Raw genomic sequence first — 22436 nt, 5'->3', positions numbered from 1 at the left:
GTTATAGACAAGGCATTTGAAGGAGGTGCTGGGGGGGGGGAGGGGTGGCTTGCAGCACAGTGTTGTGTGCGCTGTTCCTCCATATAATCCACTCCCTGTGAGGAGTGGGAGCGCCAGAGGTCTCGACAGGAAGCAAGTTCCTCCAGGGAAGAGGGGTTGATCTGGCATCTCTTCAGGGTGGTCTGCATTTGGTCTTTGAACCGCTTCTTCTGCCCACCAGCACTGCGTTGGCCTTGGTGTAACTGACCATAGAAGATTCTGCGTGGGAGTCTATGGCTGGGCATTGGGATGACATGCCCCAACCACCTGAGTTGATGTTGGGTCATGATGGACTCCACGCTGCAGCTGCCTGCCCTCTCCAGCACTTATGTCCTTCCATGTGATGCCAAGGATCTTCTGGAGACATCTAACATGGAAAGTCTCCAGGCTTCGCAATAGTCCATGCCTCACATCCGTACAGTAATGCAGTGATGCATACTGCTCTGTAGACCAGCACTTTGGTGTGGAGTTTGAGGTTGCTGTTCTGAAAAAGCCTTCTCCTTAGACGACCAAAAGATGCTGATGCTTGCTCGAGGCGGTTCTGGATCTCGTCATCCATTGAGCAGATGTCAGACATTATGCTCCCCAGGCATTTGAAGGTGGGCACCGTGAGCAGCTGTTGCCCTGCTGCTGAGGGTTATTGTGGGAGGTCAGCACTGGACTGACAGAGTACCTCTGTCTTCTGGGTGTTGATCGTCAGTCCCATACTGGTATGTGCAGTTACAGCTGCAGAGAGGATGTTTTGCAGAGCCTGTGGTGTATGGGCAACCAGGGCACAGTCATCGGCGTATTGCAGCTCAATGATGGTCTCCGAGGTCAGCTTGGTAGTTGCCTGTAGCCTCCTGATGTTAAACAGGCTACCATCAAGCCTGAAGTCTATGGTAACTCCAGCCTGCTCCTCCATCCTCCTGCGTAGCAGTGTTGTGACACAGACGAGGAAGATGTTGAAGAGAACTGGAGCCAGCACACAGCCCTGCCTCCCTCCAGTTTTCACACCAAAGGGCTCTGAGCTGTGTCTTCCCACTACCACTCGGGCAATCATCCCAGAATGGAACTGCGCAAGGATGGTGAGAAACTTGGGTGGACACCCAAATCTCTTCCGGACTTGCCACAGTAGGTCCCTGTTCACTGTGTCAAATGCCTTTGAAAGGTCAACAAAGGCTAAAAACAAGTCCTTGTGCTGCTCCCGGCATTTCTCTTGGAGCTGACGTGTCACAAAGATCATGTCAACTGTCCCCCTGTCCTTCCGAAAACCACACTGCGACTCTGGGGTGACCCGTTCTGATATTGCAGGGATGAGTCTGCGGAGCATGACCTTGGCAAGGACCTTTCCAGCAATGGCCAACAGAGAGATACCCCTACTATTGGAGCAGATGGATGTGTCTCCTTTTGTCATGATCCGTGGCCCGGATCATGTTTTTGTTATATTCTGTTAGTTTTGGACTCCCTTAGTTCCTGTTGTTGTGCACCCTTGAGTTTGTTTTAGTCACCATGGTTACTTATTATTTTCACCTGCCTCTGATTGGTGTTCGGGACGCTCACCTGTTTCCCAAGCACTAATCAGAAGCATTATTTCAGTCGGCCTGGCTTCTTTGTTTGCTCTTTGCCACAGTTACGTGAGTATTCCTTGTCTCTAGTCTGTGCTAAGTGTTAGCTTTAGTGTCCAGTGCGATTGGCACGTTTTTCCTCTGGCTTGTTTTCAGTTTTTGGTACTTGTTTGAGTTCTACGAATAAATCATGTTCTTACCTGCACGTCCTGTCCGGAGTGATCCGTCTGCATCCCGGGGGAACGAACCTTGCAGCAAGCTGCGACCCCCCTGCACATAACACTTTTGTTCTTGTAAATGGTCACAATGTTGGCATCTTTCCACTGTTGCGGGACACACTCTCGTCTCCACACCTCTGACATGTAGAGATGCAGTGTCCATGTACAGAGGTAGCCTCCTTCCTTGAGAAGTTCAGCCGAGATGCTGTCAGGTCCAGGGGATTTATTGTTTTTCAGGGTTTTGACTGCATGCAGGATTTCTTTGAAGGTTGGGGGGAGGTCGAGATCTGGCAAGCTAGGATGTTCAGGGAGCTCTGCAAGGACAGTTGGGTCCACTGGGGGTGGGCTGGTTGAGCACGGTGTTAAAATGTTCAGCCCACTGCTCCACTATCATAGCCTGATCCTTGATTTAGAGATGTTCCATCAGCAGATCTGACAGGTGCCAGGGAGCAGTTTCTGGGGCCGTAGATGGTTTTCACTGCACCATAGAAACTGTGCATGTCATTTCTATCAGCGTGAGACTGGATTTCATTGGCCTTTGAGATCCACCACTCATCTTGCCGTTTTCTGAGAGTTGTTTTGGGCCTCAGAACGAAGGGCTTGCCATTGCTTTTCATGGAATTAGGATTGTGGGTTGTTCAGGGTGGCTCTGTGTGCCTTGTGCATTGTCCAGGAGGGCGGAGATCTCTCCACCCTCCTGGTCAAACCAGTCCTGGTGTTTCTTAGTTTTGAAGCCAATGGCTTGGGCTGCAGTGTCAAAGAGGATGGTGGGTAGAGAGGTCCACTTCTCATCCATCCCAGACTCTGAGGTGATCAGCCGCTCAATGTCTGCCAGCTTCTCAGCTAGGGAACGACGGGAGAGTCTGGCACGGTTGAGTGTTTTCCTCTTTGGGCCCCCATGACATGCTAGGGGCCGGACATGCGTTCTGACCTTTGTCAGAATCATGCGGTGTAAATGTGATGAAATATGAAATATGTAAATGTGATGAAATATTGCTGCTGCTGTGTTTAGGCGTGAAGGAGATCGACATTGCTGCCACACTGGAGCACATCAGAGACCAGAGACCGAGCCTTGTCCGCACCAAGGTACCAGTACCAGTAGATACCAGTAGGTGCCAATCCAGATGTCCTTCTCATGGTGTCTTCTCCCGCTCAGGACCAGTTTGAGTTTGCGCTGACAGCCGTGGCCGAGGAGGTGAACGCCATCTTGAAGGCTTTGCCGCAGTGAATCGTCGCCACCTGAACACCACACCTTATCATTCACCTTTTCTTCTGTTAAATGTTTGGGCCCCAACCTGAATAAATGTGTCAAAGGTCACAAGCCGTAAAAGAGACACAACTTTGCTTTTTTGTCTTGTGTGGGTTGTCAAGTTGGGAGTGTGTCCATGTTTGTGTCCCTGGAGTACTTTGAACATCATCATTCATGTAAATACTCCTCCCAGATTTATTTCATGTAGCAAAAGGATAAAATGGCTATAAAAAATGTATTTTTGACTTGAGAAATAAATGTTGTGATGTGACGCAGCAAAAATGCTTTTGGAGTCTTTTTTTCAGTAGCTTAGTCGAGCAGCACTACACAGGAGCCCGGGGCCCCGCTCACATATTAACACTGATTTAGCAGATTTCTAATCCTATTCAATAATTATAAATACGTTTACAACCTTGTTACATGATATGAGAGCTTGTGTTACTTATCAAGGCTTAGGTCAGGCTGATTACAATAATAAATACTAATCAAACATACTGCAAGAAAGGGATTTATAAAAAACTGATGACAAATAAATGTAATATAAATTCTAGCTAAATTAGTAATGTTTCCTAATCAAACATAATATAAACTCAAAAACCTATGAATATTTTTTTTACATATTAAAACATATTGACATTTATACAATTTACAAACTATGTTGGGCTAAAATGAATACATACCGACTAAATTAATAATACATCCGTAAATAAACAGTCATTAAATTAAAGTGTAAATAAAAATACAGCTTTTCTAATTTAGTCATATTTTTTTGCGCTTAAACTTCTCTGACTTTCTCTTCTAACTTCTTCTGTTTGTTTGATATTGTCATTACTGCCACAAGTGGTGGAAAAGTGTATTACAGCAAAACTGAGTCCCACTGGACCCATACGGACCACAGCTGAGAAATAAAAACATTTGGGGAACCTCTAGGGGGCGCTCGTGGTCCAACACCCCTATGGTGCTTTAGACAGTTTTCTTGACTGTTTTATGTTGGACGATAATAAATTGTTGATCAACCACCTCCTGGTCCTTTAACAATCTCGATCTAGGTGTCAGCTGCACTGACACCTAGATCTGAATGTCGTCTGCATAGTTGTGCTAGGACACATCAAAGCTGCGTAGTGGCAGAATGTACAAGTTGAATTACGGGGGTCCCAGACTCGAGCCCTGAGGAACCCCACAGGTCATGGCCATTTGGTCAGAGACGCACTTACCAATTTGAACAAAGTATGTCCAGTGATGGAGATGGTTAAAGCACAAAAAACGGTCCTTGGCCGGTGACCCCGAAGCCAGCGAGGAGGAGTCCAGTGCCGCTGCAGCTGGCCAAGGGGATTCAGGCCGGTACAGGAGCAGCTGCAGGAGTCCACACAAGTCCCAGGTGGTAGTTGCTGCTGGCCTGCACGCCACCTGAGCGCCAACCAGGACGAGGAGCACGGGCGCCTCTGCGGCAGGCGAAGGAGCTGCTGGGCAGGAGGTGAAGGTGCTGCTGGGCAGGAGGTAAAGGTGGTGTTAGACCCACTGGATGCGTCAGACCTTAAAGGCCTACTGAAAGCCACTACTAGCGACCACGCAGTCTGATAGTTTATATATCAATGAGAAAATCTTAACATTGCAACACATGCCAATACGGCCGGGTTAACTTATAAAGTGACATTTTAAATTTCCCGCCACACTTCAGCTTGAAAATCTCCTTTGGATATGATTTATGCGCGTGACGTCACAAAAAGCACGGAAGTGTTTGGGCCCTATTGGACACAATACACAAAGCTCTGTTTTCTTCGACAAAATTCCACAGTATTGTGGACATCTGTGTTGGTGAATCTTTTGCAATGTGTTTAATGAACAATGGAGGCTGCAAAGAAGAACGTTGTAGGTGGGATCGATCGGTGTCTTAGCGGCTAAGTACAATACTTGCAGCAACACAACAAGGACTACTTACTACGCCTAGCCGATGCTTGCCGCCAAACCCACGGATGAAGTCCTTCGTCGCGCCGTCGATCGCTGGAACGCAGGTGAGCACGGCTGTTGATGGGAAGATGAGGGCTGGCTGGCGTAGGTGGAGCGCTAATGTTTTATCATAGTTCTGTGAGTTCCGGCTGCTAAGTTGCTAAATTAGCCTTAGTGTCGTTAGCAACAGCATTGTTAAGCCTTACCAGGCTGAGAATTATTAACCGTGTAGTTACATGTACATGGTTTAATAGTATTGTTGATCTTCTGTCTATCCTTCCAGTCAGGGGTTTATTTCTTTTGTTTCTATCTTCATTTGAGAACGATGCTATCACGTTAGCTCAGTAGCGAAGTGTGTCACCGATGTATTGTCCTGGAGATAAGTCACTGTGAATGTCCATTTCGCGTTCTGGACTCTCATTTTCAAGAGGATATAGTATCTGAGGTGGTTTAAAATACAAATCTGTGATCTACAATAGAAAAAGGAGAGAGTGTGGAATCCAATGAGCCAGCTTGTACCTAAGTTACGGTCAGAGCGAAAAAAGATACGTCCATCGCTGCCTCTCAAGTCCTTCACTGTAACGTTCCTCATCTACGAATGTTTCATCCTCGCTCAAATTAATGGGGTAATCGTCACTTTCTCGGTCCGAATCTCTCTCGCTCCATTGTAAACAACGGGGAATTGTGAGGAATACTAGCTCCTGTGACGTCACGCTACTTCCGCTACAGGCAAGGCTTTTTTTTATCAGCGAGCAAAAGTTGCAAACTTTATCGTCGATTTTCTCTACTAAATCCTTTCAGCAAAAATATGGCAATATCGCGAAATGATCAAGTATGACACATAGAATGAATCTGCTATTCCCGTTTAAATAAATAAAAATCATTTCAGTAGGCCTTTAAGGTGGCGTCATCAGAGGACCCACTGGAAGCACAGAAGGTGTTGGACCGACTGGAGGCGTCGGAACTTAAGGTGTCGTCATCAGAGGACCCACTGGAAGCACAGAAGGTGTTGGACCGACTGGAGGCGTCGGAACTTAAGGTGGCGTCATCAGAGGACCCACTGGAAGCACAGAAGGTGTTGGACCGACTGGAGGCGTCGGAACTTAAGGTGGCGTCATCAGAGGACCCACTGGAAGCACAGAAGGTGTTGGACCGACTGGAGGCCTCGGAACTTAAGGTGGCGTCATCAGAGGACCCACTGGAAGCACAGAAGGTGCTGGACCGACTGGAGGCGTCGGAACTTAAGGTGGCGTCATCAGAGGACCCACTGGAAGCAGAGAAGGTGTTGGACCGACTGGAGGCGTCGGAACTTAAGGTGGCGTCATCAGAGGACCCACTGGAAGAAGAGAAGGTGTTGGACCGACTGGAGGCGTCGGAACTTAAGGTGGCGTCATCAGAGGATCCACTGGAAGCAGAGAAGGTGTTGGACCGACTGGAGGCGTCGGATCTTAAGGTGGCATCATCAGAGGACCCACTGGAAGCAGAGGTGGTGTCTGGCCCGCTGGAGGCGTCGGACCTTAAGGTGGCGTCATCAGAGGACCCACTGGAAGCAGAGGTGGCGTCGGACCCGCTGGAGGCGTCGGACCTTAAGGTGGCGTCATCAGAGGACCTACTGGAAGCAGAGAAGGTGTTGGACCGACTGGAGGCGTCGGATCTTAAGGTGACGTCATCAGAGGACCCACTGGAAGCAGAGGTGGTGTCTGACCCGCTGGAGGCGTCGGACCTTAAGGTGGCGTCATCAGAGGACCCACTGGAAGCAGAGGGGGTGTCTGACCCGCTGGAGGCGTCGGACCTTAAGGTGGCGTCATCAGAGGACCCACTAGAAGCAGAGGTGGTGTCGGACCCACTGGAGGCGTCGGACCTTAAGGTGGCGTCATCAGAGGACCCACTGGAAGCAGAGGTGGTGTCGGACCCACTGGAGGCGTCGGACCTTAAGGTGGCGTCATCAGAGGACCCACTGGAGGCGTCGGACCTTCCAGACAGAGCCGGACTGAACCAGGAGACTGATTGTCAACCAGGACACAACTGTGTCAATCAGCGACAGGTGCAGGAACTAGTACTCAGTGGACAGGCAGGGGAAGTACAGTTACAAAATAAGAGTAGTGGACAGGAAGTCCAACTCCACACAGACATGATGGTGACGCTCAGCAAAGAGGACAAGAAGAGGTCCAAGTCTGAAGGAAATACTTTATTTCCCTGGAGTTACAATATGTTCTCTTACTAGTGGATCATTTTCTCACAGCCTGTACAAGGTTTTGTTTCTCTCACAAAATACGATTCAGAGATGCTTAAAGTCATTTCCCCTCCTTCACAGACATAAACACTGCACTGGTGGAACAAGGTGCATCATGGGTAATGACCTCTGACCTGCAGGAGCAGAAAGGCCATGTGTGAGTGAGAAGCAGAGGCAAGAAAGGTGTGCACTTTACCCAGGTGGCCAAGGTGAGCCCAGGTCAGGTCAGCTGGTGAAGGCCTTAAAGTCGGAGTCTGCAACAGTGAGAACAGCTGTTGGCCAGGTGCAGGTCAACGACAAACAAGGTCAGATGACATTTACTAGGTCAGATGACATTTACTAGGTCACTAAGCAAAACAACATTTGCCAGGTGCAGGTCAAGGACAAACAAGGTCAGATGACATTTACTAGGTCAGATGAGGTCAGATGACATTTACTAGGTCAGATGACATTTACTAGGTCAGATGACATTTACTAGGTCAGATGAGGTCAGATGACATTTACTAGGTCAGATGAGGTCAGGTGACATTTACTAGGTCAGATGACATTTACTAGGTCAGATGAGGTCAGATGACATTTACTAGGTCAGATGAGGTCAGGTGACATTTACTAGGTCAGATGACATTTACTAGGTCAGATGAGGTCAGGTGACATTTACTAGGTCAGATGACATTTACTAGGTCAGATGAGGTCAGGTGACATTTACTAGGTCAGATGACATTTACTAGGTCAGATGAGGTCAGATGACATGTACTAGGTCAGATGAGGTCAGGTGACATTTACTAGGTCAGATGACATTTACTAGGTCAGATGACATTTACTAGGTCAGATGAGGTCAGATGACATTTACTAGGTCAGATGAGGTCAGGTGACATTTACTAGGTCAGATGACATTTACTAGGTCAGATGACATTTACTAGGTCAGATGAGGTCAGATGACATTTACTAGGTCAGATGAGGTCAGGTGACATTTACTAGGTCAGATGACATTTACTAGGTCAGATGAGGTCAGGTGACATTTACTAGGTCAGATGACATTTACTAGGTCAGATGAGGTCAGATGACATTTACTAGGTCAGATGAGGTCAGGTGACATTTACTAGGTCAGATGACATTTACTAGGTCAGATGAGGTCAGGTGACATTTACTAGGTCAGATGACATTTACTAGGTCAGATGAGGTCAGATGACATTTACTAGGTCAGATGACATTTAGTAGGTCAGATGAGGTCAGATGACATTTACTAGGTCAGATGACATTTAGTAGGTCAGATGAGGTCAGATGACATTTACTAGGTCAGATGACATTTACTAGGTCAGATGAGGTCAGGTGACATTTACTAGGTCAGATGACATTTACTAGGTCAGATGACATTTACTAGGTCAGATGAGGTCAGATGACATTTACTAGGTCAGATGACATTTAGTAGGTCAGATGAGGTCAGATGACATTTACTAGGTCAGATGACATTTAGTAGGTCAGATGAGGTCAGATGACATTTACTAGGTCAGATGACATTTACTAGGTCAGATGAGGTCAGGTGACATTTACTAGGTCAGATGACATTTACTAGGTCAGATGAGGTCAGGTGACATTTACTAGGTCAGATGACATTTACTAGGTCAGATGAGGTCAGATGACATTTACTAGGTCAGATGACATTTAGTAGGTCAGATGAGGTCAGATGACATTTACTAGGTCAGATGACATTTAGTAGGTCAGATGAGGTCAGATGACATTTACTAGGTCAGATGACATTTACTAGGTCAGATGAGGTCAGATGACATTTACTAGGTCAGATGACATTTACTAGGTCAGATGACATTTAGTAGGTCAGATGAGGTCAGATGACATTTACTAGGTCAGATGACATTTACTAGGTCAGATGACATTTACTAGGTCAGATGACATTTACTAGGTCAGATGACATTTACTAGGTCAGATGAGGTCAGATGACATTTACTAGGTCAGATGACATTTACTAGGTCAGATGAGGTCAGATGACATTTACTAGGTCAGATGACATTTACTAGGTCAGATGACATTTACTAGGTCAGATGAGGTCAGATGACATTTACTAGGTCAGATGACATTTACTAGGTCAGATGAGGTCAGATGACATTTACTAGGTCAGATGACATTTACTAGGTCAGATGACATTTACTAGGTCAGATGAGGTCAGATGACATTTACTAGGTCAGATGACATTTACTAGGTCAGATGAGGTCAGATGACATTTACTAGGTCAGATGACATTTACTAGGTCAGATGACATTTACTAGGTCAGATGAGGTCAGATGACATTTACTAGGTCAGATGACATTTACTAGGTCAGATGAGGTCAGATGACATTTACTAGGTCAGATGACATTTACTAGGTCAGATGACATTTACTAGGTCAGATGAGGTCAGATGACATTTACTAGGTCAGATGACATTTACTAGGTCAGATGAGGTCAGATGACATTTACTAGGTCAGATGACATTTACTAGGTCAGATGACATTTACTAGGTCAGATGAGGTCAGATGACATTTACTAGGTCAGATGAGGTCAAGTGACATTTACTAGGTCAGATGACATTTACTAGGTCAGATGAGGTCAGATGACATTTACTAGGTCAGATGAGGTCAGGTGACATTTACTAGGTCAGATGACATTTACTAGGTCAGATGAGGTCAGGTGACATTTACTAGGTCAGATGACATTTACTAGGTCAGATGAGGTCAGGTGACATTTACTAGGTCAGATGACATTTACTAGGTCAGATGAGGTCAGATGACATGTACTAGGTCAGATGAGGTCAGGTGACATTTACTAGGTCAGATGACATTTACTAGGTCAGATGACATTTACTAGGTCAGATGAGGTCAGATGACATTTACTAGGTCAGATGAGGTCAGGTGACATTTACTAGGTCAGATGACATTTACTAGGTCAGATGACATTTACTAGGTCAGATGAGGTCAGATGACATTTACTAGGTCAGATGAGGTCAGGTGACATTTACTAGGTCAGATGACATTTACTAGGTCAGATGAGGTCAGGTGACATTTACTAGGTCAGATGACATTTACTAGGTCAGATGAGGTCAGATGACATTTACTAGGTCAGATGACATTTACTAGGTCAGATGAGGTCAGATGACATTTACTAGGTCAGATGAGGTCAGGTGACATTTACTAGGTCAGATGACATTTACTAGGTCAGATGAGGTCAGGTGACATTTACTAGGTCAGATGACATTTACTAGGTCAGATGAGGTCAGATGACATTTACTAGGTCAGATGACATTTAGTAGGTCAGATGAGGTCAGATGACATTTACTAGGTCAGATGACATTTAGTAGGTCAGATGAGGTCAGATGACATTTACTAGGTCAGATGACATTTACTAGGTCAGATGAGGTCAGGTGACATTTACTAGGTCAGATGACATTTACTAGGTCAGATGACATTTACTAGGTCAGATGAGGTCAGATGACATTTACTAGGTCAGATGACATTTAGTAGGTCAGATGAGGTCAGATGACATTTACTAGGTCAGATGACATTTAGTAGGTCAGATGAGGTCAGATGACATTTACTAGGTCAGATGACATTTACTAGGTCAGATGAGGTCAGGTGACATTTACTAGGTCAGATGACATTTACTAGGTCAGATGAGGTCAGGTGACATTTACTAGGTCAGATGACATTTACTAGGTCAGATGAGGTCAGATGACATTTACTAGGTCAGATGACATTTAGTAGGTCAGATGAGGTCAGATGACATTTACTAGGTCAGATGACATTTAGTAGGTCAGATGAGGTCAGATGACATTTACTAGGTCAGATGACATTTACTAGGTCAGATGAGGTCAGATGACATTTACTAGGTCAGATGACATTTACTAGGTCAGATGACATTTAGTAGGTCAGATGAGGTCAGATGACATTTACTAGGTCAGATGACATTTACTAGGTCAGATGAGGTCAGATGACATTTACTAGGTCAGATGACATTTACTAGGTCAGATGACATTTACTAGGTCAGATGAGGTCAGATGACATTTACTAGGTCAGATGACATTTACTAGGTCAGATGAGGTCAGATGACATTTACTAGGTCAGATGACATTTACTAGGTCAGATGACATTTACTAGGTCAGATGAGGTCAGATGACATTTACTAGGTCAGATGACATTTACTAGGTCAGATGAGGTCAGATGACATTTACTAGGTCAGATGACATTTACTAGGTCAGATGACATTTACTAGGTCAGATGAGGTCAGATGACATTTACTAGGTCAGATGACATTTACTAGGTCAGATGAGGTCAGATGACATTTACTAGGTCAGATGACATTTACTAGGTCAGATGACATTTACTAGGTCACTAAGCAAAACAACAAACTCCTCTTTGGACTCAGACTTTATTTCTTATTGACTTTCAACAACAACAACAACAACAACAATGACCAACATTTACTTTCAGAGCTTTTTCTCTTCTCTTCTCAACAATTCAAAGTCAAAGTGGATTTGTTTGAGACCTCAAGAGACTCTGGCAATGCTTGATCAATAAAGTAGCTACTGTACTTACTGTACGTGACAGGGGCTACTTGATCAATGAAGTAGCTACTGTACTTACTGTACGTGACAGGGGCTACTTGATCAATGAAGTAGCTACTGTACTTACTGTACGTGACATGTGCTACTTGATCAATGAAGTAGCTACTGTACTTACTGTACGTGACAGGGGCTTCTTGATCAATGAAGTAGCTACTGTACTTACTGTACGTGACAGGGGCTACTTGATCAATAAAGTAGCTACTGTACTTACTGTACGTGACAGGGGCTACTTGATCAATGAAGTAGCTACTGTACTTACTGTACGTGACAGGGGCTTCTTGATCAATGAAGTAGCTACTGTACTTACTGTACGTGACAGGGGCTACTTGATCAATGAAGTAGCTACTGTACTTACTGTACGTGACAGGGGCTACTTGATCAATGAAGTAGCTACTGTACTTACTGTACGTGACAGGGGCTACTTGATCAATGAAGTAGCTACTGTACTTACTGTACGTGACAGGGGCTACTTGATCAATGAAGTAGCTACTGTACTTACTGTACGTGACAGGGGCTTCTTGATCAATGAAGTAGCTACTGTACTTACTGTACGTGACAGGGGCTACTTGATCAATAAAGTAGCTACTGTACTTACTGTACGTGACAGGGGCTACTTGATCAATGAAGTAGCTACTGTACTTACTGTACGTGACAGGGGCTTCTTGATCAATGAAGTAGCTACTGTACTTACTGTACGTGACAGGGGCTACTTGATCAATGAAGTAGCTACTGTACTTACTGTACGTGACAGGGGCTACTTGATCAATGAAGTAGCTACTGTACTTACTGTACGTGACAGGGGCTACTTGATCAATGAAGTAGCTACTGTACTTACTGTACGTGACAGGGGCTACTTGATCAATGAAGTAGCTACTGTACTTACTGTACGTGACAGGGGCTACTTGAGTGCAAAAAGACATTTCAGTGAAAATGATGAAATTCACTTATTCATGTTGCTTTCAGCAAGATAATAATAATAATAATAATAATAATAATAATAATAATGATGGATTATACCTTTAAGATACTAGGAGAGACTGCAACTGTAGCTCTGATATACAGTATAATACATTATATATATATATATATATATATATATATATATATTAGGGCTGCAACAACTAATCGACTAAATCGATTATAAAAATAGTTGCTGATTAATTTAGTCATCGATTCGTTGGATCTATGCTATGCGCATGCACAGAGGCTTTTTAAAAAAATATATATATATATTTTTTTAAATAAACCTTTATTTATAAACTGCAACATGTACAAACAGCTGAGAAACAATAATCAAAATAAGTATGGTGCCAGTATGCTGTTTTTTTAAAATAAAATACTGGAAAGGATAGAAATGTAGTTTGTCTCTTTTGTCCGATTATTAATCGATTAATCAAAGTAATAATCGACAGATTAATCGATTATCAAATTAATCGTTAGTTGCAGCCCTAATATATATATATATATATGTATATATATATATATATATATATATATATATATATATATATGATATGCAGTATAATACATTATATTATATATATGATATACAGTATAATACATTATATTACATATACGATATAAAATATAATACATTATATTATATATATGATATACAGTATAATACAGTATATTATGTATATGATATACAGTATAATACAGTATATTATATATATGATATACAGTATAATACAATATATTATATTTATGATATACAGTATAATACATTATATTATATATATGATATAAAATATAATACATTATATTATATATATGATATACAGTATAATACATTATATTATATATATATATGATATACAGTATAATACATTATATTATATATACGATATAAAATATAATACATTATATTATATATATATATATATAATATACAGTATAATACATTATAATATATATATGATATACAGTATAATACTTTGGGCATGTTTAATACAACTTAAGGTCAAATCTCTTATTTTGAAAGGTTTTTTAAACACTGTGGGCCTGATCTACTAAGCTTTGTGTGGATTAAAACACATTTAATAACATACTAGGGGTACACTAAAAAATCCATTCCAAAAAAATAAAAAATAAATAAAAAATATATATATATATATATATATATATATATATATATATATATATATATATATATATATATATATATATATATATATATATATATATATATATATATATATATATATATATATATATACATACACTACTGTTCAAAAGTTTGGGGTCACCCAAACAATTTAGTGGAATAGCCTTCATTTCTAAGAACAAGAATAGACTGTGGAGTTTCAGATGAAAGTTCTCTTTTTCTGGCCATTTTGAGCGTTTAATTGAGCCCACAAATGTGATGCTCCAGAAAGTCAATCTGCTCAAAGGAAGGTCAGTTTTGTAGCTTCTGTAACGAGCTAAAGTGTTTTCAGATGTGTGAACATGATTGCACAAGGGTTTTCTAATCATCAATTAGCCTTCTGAGCCAATGAGCAAACACATTGTACCATTAGAACACTGGAGTGATAGTTGCTGGAAATGGGCCTCTATACACCTATGTAGATATTGCACCAAAAAGCAGACAATTGCAGCTAGAATAGTCATTTACCACATTAGCAATGTATAGAGTGTATTTCTGTAAAGTTAAGACTAGTTTAAAGTTATCTTCATTGAAAAGTACAGTGCTTTTCCTTCAAAAATAACCACATTTACAAGTGACCCCAAACTTTGGAATGGTAGTGTGTATATACATATACATATATATATATATATATATATATATATATGTGTGTGTGTGTGTGTATACACATACACACACACACACACACACACACACACACACACACACACACACACACACACACACACACACACACACACACACACACACACACACACACACACACACACACACACACACAGACACTCTATTTTAAATAACAGTCCATTTCAAAAGTCATTTTAGGATTTAGGTGAGGTGCCCAAAGATTCCCTTTCTTAGTAGCCATCCCTAAGTACTTAGTAGCCATCCCTAGGTTCTAAGTAGCCATCCCTAGGTACTTAGTAGCCATCCCTAGGTACTTAGTAGCCATCCCTAGGTACTAAGTAGCCATCCCTAGGTTCTAAGTAGCCATCCCTAGGTCTTAGTAGCCATCCCCCTAGGTTCTTAGTAGCCATCCCCCCTAGGTTAGGTTCTTAGTAGCCACCCCCCCTAGGTTCTTAGTAGCCATCCCCCCTAGGTTCTTAGTAGCCATCCCCCCTAGGTTCTTAGTAGCCATCCCTAGGTACTTAGTAGCCATCCCTAGGTTTTAAGTAGCCATCCCTAGGTTCTAAGTAGCCATCCCTAGGTCTTAGTAGCCATCCCCCCTAGGTTCTTAGTAGCCATCCCCCCTAGGTTCTTAGTAGCCATCCCCCCTAGGTTCTTAGTAGTCATCCCTAGGTACTTAGTAGCCATCCCTAGGTTCTTAGTAGCCATCCCTAGGTTCTTAGTAGCCATCCCCCCTAGGTTCTTAGTAGCCATCCCCCCTAGGTTCTTAGTAGCCATCCCTAGGTTCTTAGTACCCATCCCTAGGTAGGAGCACAATAACATGGATGCGCAGTAAAGGAGTGTCTCCATGGTGAGAGCCGTACAGTACATACAAAAAAAGCCTCACTTAAATAAGGTAATCAATATTACTCACAGTCTTAGTAGATCAATATTACTTAGTCTTAGTAGATCAATATTACTCACAGTCTTAGTAGATCAATATTACTTAGTCTTAGTAGATCAATATTACTCACAGTCTTAGTAGATCAATATTACTTAGTCTTAGTAGATCAATATTACTCACAGTCTTAGTGGATCACACGCCCACAAATACTACACATACTTTATAGTCTGCACTCGCTGTGTAGCGCCTGCTGTTACGGTCTTAGTAGATCAGGCCCTGTCTATGAGGTTTGGCACATATGCAGTCCAAAACGTAGGCACTGAGGGCGTACTACTTCTAACCATCTTTGTCTTCTTAGTTTACATCCATACTTTGTCTTGGTTTACATGCATACTTTGTCTTAGTTTACATCCATACTTTGTCTTGGTTTACATCCATACTTTGTCTTGGTTTACATCCATACTTTGTCTTGGTTTACATGCATACTTTGTCTTGGTTTACATCCATACTTTGTCTTGGTTTACATGCATACTTTGTCTTGGTTTACATCCATACTTTGTCTTGGTTTACATCCATACTTTGTCTTGGTTTACATGCATACTTTGTCTTGGTTTACATCCATACTTTGTCTTGGTTTACATCCATACTTTGTCTTGGTTTACATCCATACTTTGTCTTGGTTTACATCCATACTTTGTCTTGGTTTACATCCATACTTTGTCTTGGTTTACATCCATACTTTGTCTTGGTTTACATCCATACTTTGTCTTGGTTTACATCCATACTTTGTCTTGGTTTACATGCATACTTTGTCTTGGTTTACATCCATACTTTGTCTTGGTTTACATCCATACTTTGTCTTGGTTTACATGCATACTTTGTCTTGGTTTACATCATACTTTGTCTTGGTTTACATCCATACTTTGTCTGGGTTTACATCCATACTTTGTCTTGGTTTACATCCATACTTTGTCTCGGTTTACATGCATACTTTGTCTCGGTTTACATCCATACTTTGTCTCGGTTTACATTCATACTTTGTCTCGGTTTACATTCATACTTTGTCTCGGTTTACATGCATACTTTGTCTCGGTTTACATCCATACTTTGTCTCGGTTTACATCCATACTTTGTCTCGGTTTACATCCATACTTTGTCTCGGTTTACATCCATACTTTGTCTCGGTTTACATCCATACTTTGTCTCGGTTTACATCCATACTTTGTCTCGGTTTACATTCATACTTTGTCTCGGTTTACATTCATACTTTGTCTCGGTTTACATCCATACGTTGTCTCGGTTTACATCCATACGTTGTCTTGGTTTACATCCATACTTTGTCTTGGTTTACATCCATAATTTGTCTTGGTTTACATGCATACTTTGTCTCGGTTTACATCCATACTTTGTCTCGGTTTACATTCATACTTTGTCTCGGTTTACATTCATACTTTGTCTCGGTTTACATGCATACTTTGTCTCGGTTTACATCCATACTTTGTCTCGGTTTACATCCATACTTTGTCTCGGTTTACATCCATACTTTGTCTCGGTTTACATCCATACTTTGTCTCGGTTTACATCCATACTTTGTCTCGGTTTACATCCATACTTTGTCTCGGTTTACATCCATACTTTGTCTCGGTTTACATCCATACTTTGTCTCGGTTTACATCCATACTTTGTCTCGGTTTACATCCATACTTTGTCTCGGTTTACATCCATACTTTGTCTCGGTTTACATCCATACTTTGTCTCGGTTTACATCCATACTTTGTCTCGGTTTACATCCATACTTTGTCTCGGTTTACATCCATACTTTGTCTCGGTTTACATCCATACTTTGTCTCGGTTTACATCCATACTTTGTTCGGTTTACATCCATACTTTGTCTCGGTTTACGTCCATACTTTGTCTCGGTTTACATGCATACTTTGTCTTGGTTTACATGCATACTTTGTCTTGGTTTACATCCATACTTTGTCTTAGTTTACATCCATACTTTGTCTTGGTTTACATCCATACTTTGTCTTGGTTTACATCCATACTTTGTCTCGGTTTACGTCCATACTTTGTCTTGGTTTACATGCATACTTTGTCTTGGTTTACATCCATACTTTGTCTCGGTTTACATCCATACTTTGTCTTGGTTTACATCCATACTTTGTCTTGGTTTACATCCATACTTTGTTTGGTTTACATTCATACTTTGTCTCGGTTTACATGCATACTTTGTCTTGGTTTACATCCATACTTTGTCTTGGTTTACATCCATACTTTGTCTTGGTTTACATCCATACTTTGTCTTGGTTTACGTCCATACTTTGTCTCGGTTTACGTCCATACTTTGTCTTGGTTTACATCCATACTTTGTCTTGGTTTACATGCATACTTTGTCTTGGTTTACGTCCATACTTTGTCTCGGTTTACGTGGATACTTTGTCTTGGTTTACGTCCATACTTTGTCTCGGTTTACGTCCATACTTTGTCTTGGTTTACATCCATACGTTGTCTTGGTTTACATCCATACTTTGTCTTGGTTTACATCCATACTTTGTCTTGGTTTACATCCATACTTTGTCTTGGTTTACATCCATACTTTGTCTTGGTTTACATCCATACTTTGTCTTGGTTTACATCCATACTTTGTCTCGGTTTACGTCCATACTTTGTCTCGGTTTACGTCCATACTTTGTCTTGGTTTACATGCATACTTTGTCTTGGTTTACATCCATACTTTGTCTCGGTTTACGTCCATACTTTGTCTTGGTTTACATCCATACTTTGTCTCGGTTTACATCCATACTTTGTCTTGGTTTACATCCATACTTTGTCTCGGTTTACATCCATACTTAGTCTTGGTTAAGTGAAGACATTCCAAGTCATCATGTTTAGTTGAGGTCACACTAACCCTCAGCACACAACGCACACACATTTCTTTTTCTTTGGCTCGCTGCCGCCATCGCTGCTGTGCCCGGCAGCATTTAGCCCACTTCCTGTCTGGCCAGCAGCTCTGTCAAGCCCCGCCCCGACCCCTCCCCCGGCACCTGATATGAGGTCGGGAGCAGCACTTCTCTGCTGGGCCTCCATTTCTGACAGGCTGCACGCCAACGCCATCTGCAGGTCTTCGTCGTCCTCGTCTCGCTGGCTGCCGTAGTGGTAGAAGGGGGCGGAGCTAAAGGAGCGCTGCGCGCTGGCAGAATGTGGACCGGACCAGGTCCTCCCGGCGTCCAGCGGCGACCTGCCCTGGATTGAGGGCGCTTGATGCTGGCGGCCGTCTCGCTTGCTGAGCTCCAGAGCGAGAGCCAGGTCGTCTTCCACACCTGGTGACACAGGTGCGCTTCAGTGGCGTCACTACCCACGTGGGGACAGTGGGTGTGGCTTTACCGTTAATCAGCACAGCCTTTAAGACGCCATCTTCCTCCATCTCCGTTCTTTCTTGGCCGTTCTCCTTAATCCTACGAGCAAATATGTACTTTGAAAATATTCCATTGCTTTTGTACTTTGAAAATATTCCATTTATTTTGTTTGTAACGGAACATTCCAGTACACTACAGTGGAACCCAATCTACCCACCAAAACATTTACATGGAGAAGCAGAGTTCAACATAAGAATGATTGTAAACATGAATTATTGGTTGCAGCCTCGACAAAACTCCATATTTTAGTAAAAAACTGCACAGAATTATGATAACTCGTCAACTATACGTCCGCTTTAACGTCAATCACTTTTTGGGACGCGCAATTTACGTTTTTGACCCTCGGCCCGTTCCGTAGTTTGAGGAAATGTGTAATGGCGTCCCGTCGCATCTACGTTCTCATCCTCACCTACGGTCATGAGCTTTGGGTTATGACCGAAAGGACAAGATCACGGGTACTGAAATGATTTTCCTCCGCCGGGTGGCGGGTCTCTCCCTTAGAGATAGGGTGAGAAGCTCTGCCATCCGGGGGGAGCTCAAAGTAAAGCCACTGCTCCTCCACATGGAGAGGAGCCAGATGAGGTGGTCCGGGCATCTGGTCAGGATGCCACCCGAACGCCTCCCTAAGGAGGTGTTTCCGGTAGGAGGCCACGGGGAAGACCCAGGACACGTTGGGAAGACTATGTCTCCCGGCTGGCCTGGGAACGCCTCGGGATCCCCCGGGAGGAGCTGGACCAAGTGGCTGGGGAGACTTAGCTGCTGCACCCGCGACCCGACCTCGGATAAGCGGAAGAAGATGAATGGATGGATGGATATATATCAGGGCTGTCCAAGTTAATGCAATAATAACTCGTCAACTATACGTCCGCTTTAACGTTAATCATTTTTTAAGAGGCACGATTAACGTTTTTGACCCTCGGCCCGTTCCCGTAGTTTGGGGAAATGAGTAATGGCGTCCCGTCGCATCTACGTTCCCATCCTCACCTATGGTCATGAGCTTTGGGTTATGACCGAAAGGACAAGATCACGGGTACAAGCGGCCCAAATGAGTTTCCTCCGCCAGGTGGCGGGTCTCTCCCTTAGTGATAGGGTGAGAAGCTCTGTCATCCGGGAGGAGCTCAAAGTAAAGCCACTGCTCCTCCACATGGAGAGGAGCCAGATAAGGTGGTCCGGGCATCTGGTCAGGATGCCACCCGAACGCCTCCCTAAGGAGGTGTTTCCGGTAGGAGGCCACGGGGAAGACCCAGGACACGTTGGGAAGACTATGTCTCCCGGCTGGCCTGGGAACGCCTCGGGATCCCCCGGGAAGAGCTGGACCAAGTGGCTGGGGAGACTTAGCTGCTGCCCCCGCGACCTGACCTCGGATAAGCGGAAGAAGATGAATGAATGAATGGATGGATGGATATATATCAGGGCTGTCCAAATAAATGCGATAATAACTCGTCAACTATACGTCCGCTTTAACGTCAATCATTTTTTAAGAGGCGCGATTAACGTTTTCGACCCTTGGACCGTTCCGTAGTTTGGGGAAATGTGTAATGGCGTCCCGTCGCATCTACGTTCCCATCCTCACCTATGGTCATGAGCTTTGGGTTATGACCGAAAGGACAAGATCACGGGTACAAGCGGCCCAAATGAGTTTCCTCCGCCGGGTGGTGAGTCTCTCCCTTAGAGATAGGGTGAGAAGCTCTGCCATCCGGGAGGAACTCAAAGTAAAGCCACTGCTCCTCCACATGGAGAGGAGCCAGATGAGGTGGTCCGGGCATCTGGTCAGGATGCCACCCGAACGCCTCCCTAAGGAGGTGTTTCCGGTAGGAGGCCACAGGGAAGACCCAGGACCCGTTGGGAAGACTATGTCTCTTGGCTGGCCTGGGAACGCCTAGGGATCCCCCAGGAGGAGCTGGACCAAGTGGCTGGGGAGACTTAGCTGCTGCCCCCGCGACCTGACCTCGGATAAGCGGAAGAAGATGGATGGATGGATGGATGGATAAATATCAGGGCTGTCCAAGTTAATGCGATAATAACTCGTCAACTATACGTCCGCTTTATCATCAATCATTATTTTGGACGCGCGATTAACGTTTTTGACCCTCGGCCCGTTCTGTAGTTTGAGGAAATGTGTAATGGCGTCCAGTTACCAGGCTCGAAAATAGCTGGCGGAACTGCACGAGGAAAAAGGGACCTTATGGAAATCTCAGATCCAAAGCCATGGCAAGTGGTTCTCGGGACAAGACAAGACAATTTGACCTTCCATCGCCGTGAGACGACATTATTGGAGCGAACGCATTGCTGCTCGGAGAGAGGAGGAGCTTCACGTCCATGTTTGGAGTAGAGTTAAGTGCATTGAAAACATAAAATATAGATTGTTACTCAAACTGCTTCAGTAAAATGGAATATACGCTCAGCAGAAACAAAGTCGGTAGAGAGGAAGTCTAAAGTCACTTTTATCGCAGACTTTCTAGAAGTCTTTTCTCATACCAATCACACACCTCCAGCTTCACGTGTGGTCTGACCAACAAAACAACAAACAAATGGTCTTACAATACAATCATGTTATTCCGTGGTGTTTCTACCTGACTAAATGTTTCCTGGCAGATTGAAATGAGGTGTGTTGTCATGGCAGCGGAGGAAGACTCTTTGAACAAACTGGTCTTCTTCTTGGTTACCACTGCGGCCAGGTTTAACATGTCTGCCACTGCCCTCTGCAGCCCACATCCAGTAATTACATGACTTCTTCTTGGTTACCACTGAGACCAGGTTTAACATGTCTGCCACTGCCCTCTGCAGCCCACATCCAGTAATTACATGACTTCTTCTTGTTACCACTGAGACCAGGTTTAACATGTCTAACACTGCCCTCTGCAGCCCACATCCAGTAATTACATGACTTCTTCTTGTTACCACTGAGACCAGGTTCAACATGTCTGCCACTGCCCTCTGCAGCCCACATCCTGTAATTACATGACTTCTTCTTGTTACCACTGAGACCAGGTTTAATATGTCTATCACTGCCCTCTGCAGCCCACATCCAGTAATTACATGACTTCTTCTTGTTACCACTGAGACCAGGTTTAACATGTCTAACACTGCCCTCTGCAGCCCACATCCAGTAATTACATGACTTCTTCTTGGTTACCACTGAGACCAGGTTTAACATGTCTAACACTGCCCTCTGCAGCCCACATCCAGTAATTACATGACTTCTTCTTGTTACCACTGAGACCAGGTTTAACATGTCTGCCACTGCCCTCTGCAGCCCACATCCAGTAATTACATGACTTCTTCTTGGTTACCACTGAGACCAGGTTTAACATGTCTGCCACTGCCCTCTGCAGCCCACATCCAGTAATTACATGACTTCTTCTTGTTACCACTGAGACCAGGTTTAACATGTCTAACACTGCCCTCTGCAGCCCACATCCAGTAATTACATGACTTCTTCTTGTTACCACTGAGACCAGGTTCAACATGTCTGCCACTGCCCTCTGCAGCCCACATCCTGTAATTACATGACTTC

General features: G+C 43.6%; 2 protein-coding genes across 6 annotated transcripts in view; one reads left to right on the top strand and one right to left on the bottom strand.

Moving 5' to 3' along the window:
* The window catches only part of ptprna (protein tyrosine phosphatase receptor type Na), a 74665-nt gene extending 71336 nt beyond the window's left edge, over positions 1–3329 (top strand). For both annotated transcript variants that reach the window (XM_062068735.1, XM_062068733.1), the window contains exons 23-24: positions 2817–2890; positions 2961–3329. In XM_062068735.1, the coding sequence (XP_061924719.1) occupies positions 2817–2890; positions 2961–3032 (146 nt within the window). In that variant the 3' untranslated portion in view covers positions 3033–3329. The remainder of the gene's footprint in view (positions 1–2816; positions 2891–2960) is intronic.
* A 3849-nt stretch (positions 3330–7178) lies between these two features.
* dnajb2 (DnaJ heat shock protein family (Hsp40) member B2) overlaps positions 7179–22436 on the bottom strand; it is a 43418-nt gene continuing 28160 nt past the window's right edge. For 3 of the 4 annotated variants that reach the window (XM_062070449.1, XM_062070447.1, XM_062070446.1), the window contains 4 exons: positions 18888–18958; positions 18548–18823; positions 7430–7487; positions 7179–7367 (listed from right to left, as the gene is read on the bottom strand). In XM_062070449.1, the coding sequence (XP_061926433.1) occupies positions 7459–7487; positions 18548–18823; positions 18888–18958 (376 nt within the window). In that variant the 3' untranslated portion in view covers positions 7179–7367; positions 7430–7458. Of the gene's footprint in view, positions 7368–7424; positions 7488–18547; positions 18824–18887; positions 18959–22436 lie in introns of all 4 variants that reach the window. The other variant, XM_062070448.1, reaches the window with a different exon arrangement.

This window comes from Entelurus aequoreus, linkage group LG14, assembly GCF_033978785.1.
Source record: "Entelurus aequoreus isolate RoL-2023_Sb linkage group LG14, RoL_Eaeq_v1.1, whole genome shotgun sequence".
Taxonomy (NCBI): Eukaryota; Metazoa; Chordata; class Actinopteri; order Syngnathiformes; family Syngnathidae; genus Entelurus; species Entelurus aequoreus.
This window is presented reverse-complemented; position numbering and strand designations above follow the sequence as displayed.